General features: G+C 45.1%; 2 protein-coding genes across 2 annotated transcripts; both read right to left on the bottom strand.

Moving 5' to 3' along the window:
• Positions 1 to 1,477: 1,477 nt before the first annotated feature.
• LOC124488188 (protein TsetseEP-like) lies at positions 1,478 to 2,385 on the bottom strand. The gene is made up of 2 exons (XM_047050735.1): positions 2,368 to 2,385; positions 1,478 to 2,224 (listed from the first exon to the last, which is right to left on the bottom strand). Exons 1-2 carry the CDS (start codon positions 2,383 to 2,385, stop codon positions 1,478 to 1,480), a joined length of 765 nt encoding a protein of 254 aa, XP_046906691.1.
• Positions 2,364 to 11,617, bottom strand: LOC124488187 (glycine-rich cell wall structural protein 1.8-like). Its single transcript, XM_047050734.1, has 37 exons — positions 11,614 to 11,617; positions 11,354 to 11,404; positions 10,407 to 10,457; positions 10,172 to 10,225; positions 9,966 to 10,019; positions 9,597 to 9,704; positions 9,207 to 9,257; positions 9,058 to 9,108; positions 8,913 to 8,963; positions 8,565 to 8,627; positions 8,384 to 8,452; positions 8,259 to 8,303; positions 8,053 to 8,136; positions 7,937 to 7,975; positions 7,732 to 7,770; positions 7,544 to 7,582; positions 7,375 to 7,413; positions 6,506 to 6,544; positions 6,328 to 6,366; positions 6,132 to 6,170; positions 5,937 to 5,975; positions 5,788 to 5,838; positions 5,107 to 5,145; positions 4,917 to 4,978; positions 4,786 to 4,836; positions 4,644 to 4,694; positions 4,502 to 4,552; positions 4,360 to 4,410; positions 4,219 to 4,266; positions 4,044 to 4,088; positions 3,869 to 3,916; positions 3,730 to 3,771; positions 3,579 to 3,641; positions 3,157 to 3,204; positions 2,977 to 3,066; positions 2,773 to 2,826; positions 2,364 to 2,424 (listed from the first exon to the last, which is right to left on the bottom strand). Exons 1-36 carry the CDS (start codon positions 11,615 to 11,617, stop codon positions 2,782 to 2,784), a joined length of 1,833 nt encoding a protein of 610 aa, XP_046906690.1. The 3' UTR covers positions 2,364 to 2,424; positions 2,773 to 2,781.
• Between the last annotated feature and the right edge of the window lie 2,964 nt (positions 11,618 to 14,581).

The following is a 14,581-nucleotide window of genomic DNA, read 5'->3' as shown; positions in this document are numbered from 1 at the left end:
ACTGTCGGCAGGGCTTTTGAACTGCTGTCTATGGAGGGCTTACTTACAGTCATTTGATAGATTTGGACTGGATTAGAACAGGGTTTACATCTAATATGAAATATGTCTCGTTTACATGATGGACCCCAGTGCTGATGTTAATTCATGTGTATTCAAATAAACATAAATACTGGTGGGTTGGGAAATAAATGGGGGCCATTAACCAGCTACATACCTTTTCTCTATTACCTACAATATACCTATTATAACATGAGAACAGAACAAAAGGCATTTAAAAATAATATACAAATGAAGAACATTAAATTAGTTAATTCTGACATTGACAAGTCTATCGCATTAACCAAAGCAAATTAGTTAAGTTCAACATTGCAATGTAACAAGAAGGCCACACAAATGATTCAAACACAACAGAACAAGATTTCTGAAAAGACATCTAGTCTGTCCATGCAACTACATGCGTCGAGATGACAACTTTTGCTCAGACTAACCTTATATTTCTTTGCTTATCAACAGCATGCAATCTCTCTGATGAAGTAGTCTTAAACTACAGTGCATGCATCCTAACTGAACAAGCCAACAGTACCAGACACAGAGACAGACTTCTACTGAGGAACACAGACATCACTACGTAGAAGCATTGAACACCTCAGGTTGTTCTCATAATCTCAATGGATTTTATAATATTCCCAGAAACTGATCAAATAAGATCAAAAGTCTTATTGCAACAATAATTTGCCATTTGCTCAAATGTTGCTTTACATTTTAACTTAAGAGAACATCCTTTAAATGATCAAGAAAACACGGACAAGGACATTTACCAAGACTTTCTATGGGTAAGGGCACTTGTCCATTGGGCACCACACCTCCTGCACCACCTAAAGACCACAAAGTTGTCAGTGTTTTGGGTTTAAGTATAGTTTCCTTTCTATTTCCATTTAACAAATACATTTGTCCATGCAATACCTCAGACCCCAGGTTTAAAGTGAAACAGCAACCTATTTCTACAAATACTTCAAAAACACATTCATTCAGTATCTCCTAGTGAAACAGTATTTAACAGTCAATAATCCCAAAGATTGACGTGCACATGATGTAAAAACCTCAGTTTTCATTGTTCTACTGAGTAACAAAAGGAAACACTGCAGAGCGATGTCAGTCCTAACAGATCACCATCACCATGCTGATGGTTACTACTGGCTCAGAAAGGGTCCGTGGAGAGGGGGGGTGGAATAAATCAGAGTCTCTTCAGACACTATTAGACAGCTGAACCATTGACTGTGATTGGTCCAACACCCGTAGATTTTCATCAGTGCTAAATTTATGCTAAACAGGACTGTCATGAACAACAGGAGCATTCTTTGCTGATATTTGTACAGATTTCTTAATAACTACAGTATCTTTAACTGAGACTCCCAAATTTAAAACTTAAACAGTACAAATAGTTACCAATGCATGCCATTAAACGCACCACACCCCCTCATGGACATGCAGAGAATCTTAAATGTTTACCCATATTCGGTACTTTGGGGGCCTTTCCTTGAGGCACTGCAGGTGCCACTGGCTTTGGAGCCTTCCCCTGGGGAAACACTGGTGCTGGTTCTGGTGCTGGTTTGGGGTAGGGTTTGCCTTGGGGAACCACTGGTGCTGGTTCTGGTGCTGGTTTGGGGTAGGGTTTGCCCTGGGGGACCACTGGTGCCGGTTCTGGGGCTGGCTTGGGGTAGGGCTTTCCTTGGGTAACCACTGGTGCTGGTTCTGGTGCTGGCTTGGGGTAGGGCTTCCCTTGGGGAACCACTGGTGCTGGTTCTGGTGCTGGCTTGGGGTAGGGCTTCCCTTGGGGAACCACTGGTGCTGGTTCTGGTGCAGGCTTGGGGTAGGGCTTCCCTTGGGGAACCACTGGTGCTGGTTCTGGTACAGGCTTGGGGTAAGGCTTTCCTTGGGGAACTACTGGTGCTGGTTCTGGCTTGGGGTAGGGCTTCCCTTGGGGAACCACTGGTGCTGGTTCTGGTGCAGGCTTGGGGTAGGGTTTGCCCTGGGGGACCACTGGTGCCGGTTCTGGGGCTGGCTTGGGGTAGGGCTTCCCTTGGGGAACCACTGGTACTGGTTCTGGTGCTGGCTTGGGGTAGGGCTTCCCTTGGGGAACCACTGGTGCTGGTTCTGGTACAGGCTTGGGGTAGGGCTTTCCCTGTGGAATCACTGGTCCTGGTGCTGGTGTTGCGGCCTCAACCTGTGGCACCACAGAGGGTGCTGGAGGCTTTGGGTATTTTCCTTGTGGTACAACTGGCTCAGGCGCTGGTGCCTGTCCCTTGGTGATTGGCTCTTTCGGTTCTAGCAGAGCAGGAGTCGAAACCTCAGGAGAAAGAACTTCACCTTTGGGTCTCTTTCCATTTCCGTTTGGTGCACCACCACCTTTACCCTGACCATAACCTGGGGACCAGAACACAGTCACTTTGTACCGGCTGCACAGGAAATAGTGCGATGGGTAAAACATGCTTGATTGCGAGATCCTTTAGAAGACAGCAGACCGGACAGTCCCAACAGAACATACAACAGACAAAAACACGACACAGGGCATGCAAACATACAACACATGCTTGAAACGCCACAACACTCAACTGATTAGCCGTTACGTCAATTATTAAAGACATGCACCATAACGCCTTTGAGACAGTTGCTTAAGACAAACCAAACATAAAGACATCTGATGTTAACCAGCATAATAAATTGGACAATTGGGACAAACAGGAATGCGGGAGGACAACACACAGCATTTACCAGGTTTGGCTACTTGAGCCACTCCATTCGGTACCCCCGCAGGAACACCATACCCTAGGAACCACAAGCGTGTTCAGCCATTCATCACATGAAGGCATACAATCAGACTGATTATAAAAACTACTCAAGAAAGATGGACAAGATCGAAAGCATGAAAACAGAGGTCTTCAACGCACTTCGCATCTACGCAAGGTGAATGCTTACCACTATTTGGTGCACTGCCACCTCCATTAGCTGCCCCTGCTCCAACACCTTTAGAGTTAGACTGTGGTTTGGGTGCCCCATTGCCATAACCTATGAACCAAAAAATGTAATGAATACCTTCAATAACAAATGGTAAGTTGGGACATACTTCTTCATCTTCTTCAGAACAGAAAAAGTGACCTGGTTTAACTCCTCCTCCATTGGGGTATCCAGCTCCAGGACCATAGCCTAAACATGGAAGACACAATGTTTTGAAGCTATCGATAGGTGCGTTGGACATGGACTGACTTCATGCAGCGCTGCAGCCGGCTGCAGGCGGCTGCAGGTGGCTGACTTGAAACAGTGAATTCTGATTAGACTTTTTGTCCGACATGAGAGGGCGCCGAGGACAGGTCACTGTAACGTGGCCATCAAAGTACCGTGAGATCGATTCGAGAACTGTAACCATGTATGCCGCCATGTTGAGCTGCACCAGGCAATAGACACAAATCTCGTGAGAATGGGCACTGCACTAGCATTTGCCATCAATGGACCAAGCTCTAGTGTTTGATAACACCAGAAGAACTACTGAAGACTAGACACAACCATGGGTGGAGATTTACCGTTCGGTTTGGCTCCATTTTCTCCATATCCATTGGGTGCTCCACCAGCTCCTGCACCATAACCTTGAGAAGAAACAAGCCCACCGTACAGTGAATGCTGGCCAAGTCTGCTTGGAACAAAGATACCTTGAATTGTCTGTTTACCCTGTACCTGGTTTTGGTGCTTTTGCACCCCCATTGGGATATCCATACCCTAAATACCAAAAAAGAAAGAATCATGTCATAACCATTTCCAAAAAGTACATATAGCAACACATTCCTTTAATGAGGCCGGGAAAGATCCCCCTTACCGTTGGGCCTGGGTGCATACCCATTGGGTACACCACCATAACCTGGAGCTAAAACAAAGGACAGATCTATTGTATTGTTATGTTTTCAACCCCACAAGAGACACTGCAAAATGTGTGAATTAGCAAATGGTTGCAACTAAGATCCACAACTAGCCGGTGCAAAGCCCAATAGTACCTGGCTTGGGAGCCTTGGCACCTCCTCCATTGGGATATCCATAACCTGGGAAATTAAAAGATACACACACCCTAATTTAGGAAAGCATTCGGTACTGTCACTGAAGACGTTTGGTGACTGACCATTATAAAGACATGGTAGGTAGAGCCAGGTAGAGGACCAGGGTGATATTTACCATTGGGACGACCATTACCACTGGCAGCACCAGTTCCTGCACCATAGCCTAGAATCACCACCACAAGACAAGAAGCAGCCATGAACAAACCATACGCAGCCGTTCTTCATGTGAAATGAAGCAGTGGCACAGAGGGCTTACCATTGGGTTTGGCACCCTGTCCATTAGGCACACCAGCTCCTGCACCATAGCCTAGAATCACCACCACAAGACAATACTCTTAAAACTAGCAATAGACTATACAGTTGTTATGTATTTACACACCGTGGCACCGTGAACCTACCATTTGGTTTAGCACCCTGTCCATTGGGCACACCAGCTCCTGCACCATAGCCTAGAATCACCACCACAAGACAAAACTCTTAAAACTAGCAATAGACTATACAGTCGTTATTTATTTACACACCGTGGCACCGTGAACCTACCATTTGGTTTGGCACCCTGTCCATTGGGCACACCAGCTCCTGCACCATAGCCTAGAATCACCACCACAAGACAATACTCTAAAAACCAGCAATAGACTATACAGTCGTTATTTATTTACACGCAGTGGCACCGTGAACCTACCATTTGGTTTGGCACCCTGTCCATTGGGCACACCAGCTCCTGCACCATAGCCTAGAATCACCACCACAAGACAATACTCTAAAAACCAGCAATAGACTATACAGTCGTTATTTATTTACACGCAGTGGCACCGTGAACCTACCATTTGGTTTGGCAGCCTGTCCATTGGGCACACCAGCTCCTGCACCATAGCCTAAACAGAGGACATGATTATATTGAACAACAAACAGCATCTGGCGAACAAAAACTGTTGACCATATCTAGTGACAGACAACATAATGGATCATTAAAGAGAAGAACATGTGGACATTCAGACTTTACCATTGGGCTTGGCTCCTTGTGCTGGGGCGGGGCCGTAGCCTGGAGATAGCATGAATGGTTGTTAGCATTAGCATCTATCAACCCCACACCTGAGACAGGTGAATGATGGTGAAGTGTCTGGTAAAGAAGTCTAAATATTCATTGTAGAAAGAGTCACTGCAAAAACAACAGTGCTAAACACTGGACAGCCCCTTTAGCACCAAGAGATTACATAAAGTCCAAACCCAATTGTAGGTTGAATTACCGTAATGTTCGGACTATAAGCTGCGCCTTTTGTCCCATTTTTCGACCCTGCGGTTTACATACCGATGCGGCTAATCTATGGATTTTTACAGCTAACGGCTAACGGCTAATACATGGGAGCTTCCTCAAGCAGCCATCTCTTTCCCGACAATCCCCTCTGTGCACGAACCCTTACATATGGTGGTTAAACATTAAAACACCTGCGGCTTATAGTCCAGTGCGGTTTATATATGTACACATCATTCAATTTAGCTGATGCGGCTTATATTCAGGTGCCCCTTATAGTCTGAAAATTACGGTAGCCTCATGGAACATTTGGATACAAGATGCTTTCAACCGTAAATTAATTCACAAACACAGCCTTGGACAACTAAATATGGCAACATGTTTCATTATAGTATAAGTATGAGTGTTAAAACAGAAAGAGTATGTGTTTACCGTTGGGTTTAGCACCATATCCATTAGGAACGCCACCTGTTGGCCCGTAGCCTAACAGGCACAAGGGAAGACAGTTTCAAGTTGAATCAGAATTAAGGGTGATGACTTATTTTTATACAGAATGACTGAATACTAAAGAGTAAACATACCATTTGGTTTAGGAGCTTGTCCATTGGGAGCACCATAGCCTTGTTAGAATGAGACACCAGATATTCAGACTGATCATTTCTAGCGTGCAAACAGTGTGTTCCTGATAGGTTAATATCTAACATGATTCAAAAGTAGGTTCTGAGTGATCAAGATGCTATATCTGTACTCATACAAACATTGACACTAATATTTACCGTTGGGCTTGGCTCCTTGTCCATTAGGAGCACCATAACCTTGTTAGATGGAAATGTCTTGTTAGAATGTTTATCATCTTTCAAACTGTAATATTGCTGGTTAAAAGTAACTAAGCGTAGCATGGATTAGTGATATTTAGAAATGTCTGTAGGTAGGCTTTCAATTAAAAGGATGTTAAGTCACACCAATATTTACCGTTGGGCTTGGCTCCTTGTCCATTGGGTGCACCATAGCCTTGTTAGATGGAAATGTCTTGTTAGAATGTTTATCATCTTTAAAACAATTGTTTCAGTGGTTTAAAGTAACCGAGTGTAGTATAAGTTATTGATATCAAAACATTACTGGAGGTAGGCTTTGAATTCAATATATTTACCATTAGGCTTGGCACCTTGTCCATTAGGAGCACCATAACCTTGTTGGAATGAAACAAACAATAAAACATTAATATTTTTGTTTAAGTATACTGAGTTGGTGATTTTTAGAAACTGATCTACCTAGGCTTAGAATGATAAGGATGCTACATCTACGCATTCAAGCATTGAATATTTACTGTTGGGCCTGACGCCTTCCCCAGTGTGGGGGCCAGCTGGAGCAGTATAACCTACTGGACGCACTAAGATCAGTATAACCTGCTGGACGCAGTAAGATCAGTATAACCTACTGGACGCACTAAGATCAGTATAACCTGCTGGACGCACTAAGATCAGTATAACCTACTGGACGCACTAAGATCAGTATAACCTACTGGACGCACTAAGATCAGTATAACCTGCTGGACGCAGTAAGATCAGTATAACCTACTGGACGCACTAAGATCAGTATAACCTGCTGGACGCACTAAGATCAGTATAACCTACTGGACGCACTAAGATCAGTATAACCTACTGGACGCACTAAGATCAGTATAACCTACTGGACGCAGTAAGATCAGTATAACCTGCTGGACGCACTAAGATCAGTATAACCTGCTGGACGCACTAAGATCAGTATAACCTGCTGGACGCAGTAAGATCAGTATAACCTACTGGACGCACTAAGATCAGTATAACCTGCTGGACGCAGTAAGATCAGTATAACCTACTGGACGCAGTAAGATCAGTATAACCTGCTGGACGCACTAAGATCAGTATAACCTACTGGACGCAGTAAGATCCCTTCATTCGTGTAGCTCACTGTTTATGGGATTTTCTAGCTGCAACTAGTTACAAGACAGAATGTGTCCATTTAAGAAGTGCTACTTACCGTTGGGCTTGGCTCCTTGTCCATTAGGAGCACCATAACCTTGTTAAATGGAAATGTGTTGTTAGAATGTTTATCGTCTTTAAGAGTAACCGAGTATGAGTTAATGATAATAGAAATTGCTATCAGTATACTTTGAGCAAAAAGGATGTTAAGTCACACTTATATTTACCATTGGGCTTGGCTCCTTGTCCATTGGGAGCACCATAGCCTTGTTAGATGGAAATGTCTTGTTAGAATGTTTATAATCTTTAAAACAATTATTTCACTGGTTTAAAGTAACCGAGTGTAGTATGAGTTAGTATATGTTATTTATATCAAAACATTACTGTAGGTAGGCTTTGAATTAAATATTTTTACCATTAGGCTTGGCACCTTGTCCATTGGGACCACCGTTACCTTGTTGGAATGAAATGTCTCGTATTAATGTTTATCATCTTTAAAACAATGATATTGTGGACTGAAAAGATACTATGAGTTGGTGACATTTAGAAACTACTCTAACTAGGTATTGAATTAAAAGGATGCTGTATATACTCATACAAACATTGACATTAATATTTACCGTTCGGCCTGGCACCTTGTCCATTGGGGGCCCGGTAACCTGGTCATATTGTAATCAGTTAGGTCAGAAAGCAACATCATCAACATGTTCAGGCAGTGTAAGGCCTGCCTACATACCTGACTTGGGTCCTTTAGATCCTCCTCCATTGCTGTATCCAGTACCAAGCCCTAGTCTGGCATAGGGACCATTCATCCTGTAACCTGGTCAACAGACAGGGAACAGTCAATCCCAATTTAAGTCAAATATAGATTCTGATATTCATTCTCCAAATATGACAAGAATAGTGTCCTTCTATCAGAAGACTGTCGACTCCTCCACGCACCTCCCATGGGTTGTGCTCCATAGCCATATCCAGTCCCACCGTATCCTAGAAAACATGAATCATGGTCTCATCAGAGCTGTAAACAAGCTGGAGATCCACACAGCGTTGACTGGTCTCCAGCTTACCTCCTCTCTGGTTCCCTGCTAGCTGAGGCACCCCAAGACCTCTCTGCCCTCCCATGCCCAGACCTGCACCTGCCAACATATCCAAACATCAGAAGAGTTAAAGGAAAGGTTAGTTACTGTCTTCCATCCTACATCCTCGTGAAGGAGTAAGGTGACGGGAGTCTGGAAGAGCGTAGCTCACCTGCTCCGTAGGGAGGTCTGACGTATCCTTTCATGGGCTTGCTCCCTGCTCCCCCATGGGCTCCTGACAAACACCAAAATAATAATAAAAAAAAACCTGGGGGGGGGGAGACATGCAATGGACCACGGCTGGACTTGAACCCAGGCGATTGTGGCCTCAGCCTACACGTACTTATCCCCCACATTAACATGTTTTGACCCAAACTTCCTGTCTGCCAGGATTTCAGCACAAACAAGATTTCCGTCCGTCAAACCACTCATCCCTCTACCTCTCCCCCCCCTCTCTCTCTCTCCCTCCCTCCCTCTCTCTCTCCCTCCCTCTCCCTCTCTCTCTCTCTCTCTCTCTCACCGTTCGGCTTGGCCCCGTTCCCATTAGGGGACCCTGCAGCTGCTCCTTGACCTAAGTGTTGAAGAACACACCAAAGAATCAACTGATTTATCTGAGGTTAAACTCTTATTGACGTTGATGTTCTTTCTTAGAACCAGGAGGGTACCGTTGGCCTTGGCTCCATGTCCGTTGCCATGCCCGGCCTGGGGTCCATGACCTGTAGGGTTCAATCAGACCACAGTTAACCAAGACACATCCTGGTAATGAGTCAGAACGTAACAGAACGCAGGAATTCCTCTTTATAAATCTGAGTACCTTTGGCTTTAGCTCCATTTCCGTTAGGTGCAGCAACAGGGGCACCGTAACCTAGAGACCATACAAGCCACACGCCTCCATTACAACTGCCGCAGCACAAACACATCTTTCATCTCATGTGGCCTTGCTGATCAACCATGGAATATCTCACTGCATGCTACAGTATGGAATATCTTACTGCATGCTACAGTATGCACCAAAATACAGAGTTAAACTAGTGTTGTTGGTTTCCATGAGGGAACGGGAAACTAACTGTTGGGTTTGCCTCCGACATGGTGCCGGTGTTGGCAGCCCCGGCACCATGTCCTGCAGCGGCCACACAAGGCGTAGGGCTCAAGCTTCAACCAGCAACATTATGACCCTGACAGAGAGTGTTGGTGATGCTCCTACCGTTGGGTTTGGCTGCCTGTCCATTAGCCCCATTAGCAGGTCCGTAACCATGGTCACCGTTGGGCTTGGCTCCGTTCCCATTGGTTGCCCCCCCCGCCGGCCCCAGGCCTGGAACACACCCACAAACAAGTAAGTAAACATCCTTTTTTTTTATTTTTTTATTACAAAAAAATATCTTACTGTCAAACAACTAGTACACTTCTGAAATCAAAACAAATGTTACATCAACATCTGTTTTGTATACATACAAATGTATGTCACTTTGGATGAAAGCTTCTGCTAAATTAATCAAATTTGGTAAATGTAAGTAAAGGCACATGTTTTTGCAGTCTGTTATATACAGCAGCTGTAACCAAGGTAACTTCTCACCTGTTCCCTTGTTGGGGGCCCCTCCGTTCTCCGTTCCCATGGGAACACCAACTCCTGCACAACACAAGGTTAAACATCCCTTAGAGTTTGAGACCAAACAGTATTTAAAAGCATTTTTTTTTACATAGCCTATGTGTTAGTTGTACATGTGCAACTTCTTGATGTTTTCTGTAGGCTATTAGGTTCAGGGCTGGAGATTGTTTTACCTTTGTATGGCATTAATAATCGCCCAATCCCGCCTCCGTTCTGAGGAGTCCCCCCTGAAATTATTAGATTATCTACAGTTATAAATATGAATAGGATACATCAATATTTTGCCCTATTTATCTCCCATTTTTTTCAATTATATAATGTAATTGAACAATAAAAATAATGATTATGCATGGAACACTGCTGCATTCTGTCTCGGTATCATTAGTCGTGTCGTTAGCCGTAGCCTACCGTTGGGCGGAGGGTCCTGTCCGTTGGGAAGACCGGCAACAGGCCCGTGACCTGGAATCACAACCACACGAGTTAACATGATGTTCATTCATGACAAGATGAGTCACACCGCATTACATTTTATGTCCAAAGCTTTTATCCAAAGCCACATAAAAATAATGCCTGAGTTATATGCCCAGCTATAGAGAATATTTAACATCTTAAGATCACTTCAAATACAACCATGATCTAATTCTGAATGGAAGAATTCAAACGGTGGGGTTTTACCGTTTATGGCAAGCCATTTTAAGTTACTAGTAACTAATCCAATAGTTACTAGTATCTATTCCCGTTTTACTAGTAACAAATTGCAAATGTTTACGTTTGTATTCTATGGGGCTCTGCTTTACAGATATTTACTATTTGTTTCCAACTAGTATCTATTCCAATATTTACTAGTAGGCCTATCTATTTCAGTTTTACTAGTATCTAATAATTATATACTAGTACTTATACATTAGTTACTCGTATCTATTCCAATTCTTACTAGTAAAAGGTGTATTGTTACTATTAACATTTTAAATTGAACCATCAAGTAGTAATTTTAACTCGTCATAAGCTATGATGAGTAAAAAATCTATTCTTACGAGTAAGAATAATAATGTTACGAGTAACAATTGTTAATAAAGGATTAATAGTTACTAGTATCTAATGAATAGTTACTAGTAAAACTAGAATAGATACAAGTAAGTATTGGATTAGTTACTAGTAACTAAATAATTAGGCTACTAGTAACTTCAAAATAGTGACTACCTTCTTTGAAATAAATGTTAAAACGGCTTGCCATAACCTTTGGGTTAAGTGGCCCGTTTTCTTTAGTCTACTTTCCGTGCTTGTGACGAAAACGCCAGCTAAATTAATCGAATGTAGCCTAATTTGTAGGCTACGCTGTTGCACATTAGGCCTACCGTTGGGTTTTGCTCCGTATCCATTGGGCACACCAGCTGGAGGTCTGTAACCTAGCAGGCAGAGAGAAGTTATCGATCATGACAGGTCTCTCAGCCATAGCTGTAACCAGGATCACTGTCACTCAGGGGCACCGTATATGGGGGAAAAGTTAGGACGATTCTAAGGGCCCCTGACTGACAGGGCCCCCCCCCCAAAATAGATTTATTTTTTCATGGGGCCCAAAATTCCTGGTAGCGCCCCTGTCACTAGAGGAGGGTACCCATACCGGCCATTACAACTCAAACGACCCTATATCGGCCAAAGCCGTTTCTTCCCTTGTGCAGACAGGGCCCAACAGCCTGTACTATTATCCTATGCCTACATTTCGACAAAATTGCTAAATTCTGACATGTAAGAGAGGCAAAAATGATCAAATCATCCAGAAACTGAGTAGGCCTAATAGCTCTAGGCTAAACTTCATTTAGGACAAGTCATGTTTACGACACATTTTCCGTGCTTCAGCTCAGGATACACCCTGAATGCGACATCGCAGTTCTCAATAGAGCGACTGTGTACAAGTAGTAAAACATTCCCTCTCGCATCAAGATGTCAAATTTAGACTGTGACTGACACCAAAGCTAAGCTGCCTTTGATTTCTAGAAAGAGAGCCGACAGAGAAGAGGAAGTGTAATATAGGCTATAGATGGTTGTTTCGCACGATCACAAGAAAATTTGGATGTGGGCCAAAGTAACACTGGCCTACACTTACAGTTGCATAGCGAACGTCACTAAGATTGTTTTCGTTTTGAAATGTGACATTATCGTTTGAAATTTGACAGACAAACACAAACGCCTGCTAGGGGTTTTCTCTCCTCTCTTTCTCTTTACCTAGGGTTAGTTCAGGAAACCATGAAGGGAATTTAAATCCGCGTGCGGCATACTTTTCTGCCAGTCAAACATTAGCCTAGCAGTAGGATTTAAAAAAAATACCTTCGAATTGAAATAGCTTCTAATCGATTTCTATTTTATTACGTTGACACATCTGACACGCCTTTATAACAGATTAAACAATCAAATGATGAATTATAAATATTGTATAAATATAAATACCCTAACCACAGGGAGCCCCTATGTAAACTTACGTCACACTAGGTTTATGGATGTCTGGCTTTAGCAACCCCGAGCTGTTAGGGTTCACATCCTCCTTGACTAACCAAGACATCTTTGTTAGAGGAGACAAGTATCCATTTACTACTCAGGAGTGTCAATATTTATGTCTTCGGAAATAAATCTTTTATTTTGTTTACTACTTTTATTTAGCCCGACCCAGGCCCAGGCTAAGACCTGACCATAATTCAGACTACAGACCACAGACTACAGACCACAGACTACAGACCTCAGACCAGGCCCAGCTCAGAGAGACTGTCCTTTGGGTCAGATGCTAATGATGCGCAGCATCTTGACAGCCGGCCACATGTCCATGCTCATAACTCCTGAGACAGATGGAGCGTGCTGGCCTCTCTCAACAGAACCAGACACCTGACCACACACACACCCTGAATACACACACACACCCTGACTACACACACACCCTGACCACACACACACCCTGACTACACACACACACCCTGACTACACACACACACCCTGACTACACACACACCCTAACTACACACTCATACACAATCTGACTACACACACACAGACCCTGACTACACATGCCCAACACCTCACCACACACACACACACACACACACACCCAACACCTAATCATGCACATACATCTAACACCTCACCACACACACCCTAACGACTGACACACATAACTAACACCACTCCTCACCACATACACAGCACCTCAACAAACACACACATACCTAACACCTGACCACACACCTGACCACACACCCAACAACCCAGGGGATGCTGAACAGGAAGCTCGATGACCAAGAACTCACACAGCAATCAAATATATCATCAATTAACTTTCAAAATCAAAGCAGTACAATTTTAAAACAAAATGCAAACAAAGTAGATTTTACTTATATAGACATTCTATAACTCAAGCTCTATTGCTATAGCCTATGGCTCCTGTCAAGGTACTGTGCCAGTATACACAAAGCCATGTTAGGATATCTGAGACCATGTCTGACAGGTCCAGCCTCCCCCAGGCCCCCAGTCCCCTCACCTGTTCCCCCCAGGCCCCCAGTCCCCTCACCTGTTCCCCCCAGGTAGGCACTCCTAACCAGCCAGAGCAGCAGCGTGGTGTGGAGTAGAAACCGTCCCAGCATAGTGGAGACCTGGACACCAGTCAGAAGAGAAGACAGCTGCTGGAAGGGAAACTGCTTTACTGTGGGCGCCAACCCTCCGTGAGGGAGACATATATACCCGCTCAGGTGCCCCTCCTCCCCCCTCCTCCCCTGCTCACCCCCTCTCCCCTCCCCTGCTCACCCCCTCCCCCCTCCTCTCCTTCTCACCCCCTTCCCCCTCCCCTGCTCACCCCCTCCCCCCTCCTCCCCTGCTCACCCCCTCCCCCCTCCTCCCCTGCTCACCCCCTCCCCCCTCCTCTCCTGCTCACCCCCTCCCCCCTCCTCCCCTGCTCACCCCCTCCCCCCTCCTCTCCTGCTCACCCCCTCCCCCCTCCCCCCTCCTCCCCTGCTCACCCCCTCCCCCCTCCTCCCCTGCTCACCCCCTCCCCCCTCCTCTCCTGCTCACCCCCTCTCCCCTCCCCTGCTCACCCCCTCTCCCCTCCCCCCTCCCTTGCTGTAGGACATTCCCCTCCAGGAGATGCTCCCCCCATCTCCCTCTCCTCTCCCCCCTGCTCTCCCTCCTTTCTTCCCCCTGTTCTACCTCCTTGCCCCCCAGCACCCTCCTCTCTCCCCCCTGCTCTCCTTCCCCTCCCCAGACCACTCCCCCCAGTAGCAGCTCCTCCCAGGCCAGGGGGCGAGCCTGCCATTCCTGGGCCCTGCTGTACACACACTAACTGAATAATTGGGTACTTAAAGTACATTAACACTGGAGGGAGAGAGAAGGAGGACCAAGGGGTTCACCAGATGAGATGTTGACTGATGTGCTCCACATGATAGAGCATCTCCAGGAGAGGGGGGAGGGGAGGAGGGGTGGGGTGGGGGCAGGGGGGTGGACAACACAATGGTCCTTAACAGAGGTCTGTCAAGACCATGATCACAAGTTTGTCTGTCTGGACTGTGGAAGACCTTCTTACTCTGTCAGGCTGGGATCATGCAGGA

This window comes from Hypomesus transpacificus, unplaced genomic scaffold, assembly GCF_021917145.1.
Source record: "Hypomesus transpacificus isolate Combined female unplaced genomic scaffold, fHypTra1 scaffold_127, whole genome shotgun sequence".
NCBI lineage: Eukaryota > Metazoa > Chordata > Actinopteri > Osmeriformes > Osmeridae > Hypomesus > Hypomesus transpacificus.
Note: the sequence above shows the minus strand (reverse complement) of the source record. Positions and strands in the feature narration are given on the sequence as shown.

What these genes read in the sequence shown, in the direction of transcription:
- LOC124488187 (XM_047050734.1), bottom strand. An exon ending in ACAAGCTCCTAAACCAAATG is followed by an intron (nt 5,839 to 5,936) that starts GTATGTTTACTC and finishes TGTGCCTGTTAG; the next exon opens with GCTACGGGCCAACAGGTGGC. An exon ending in ACAGGGTGCCAAACCCAATG is followed by an intron (nt 4,267 to 4,359) that starts GTAAGCCCTCTG and finishes TGGTGATTCTAG; the next exon opens with GCTATGGTGCAGGAACTGGT.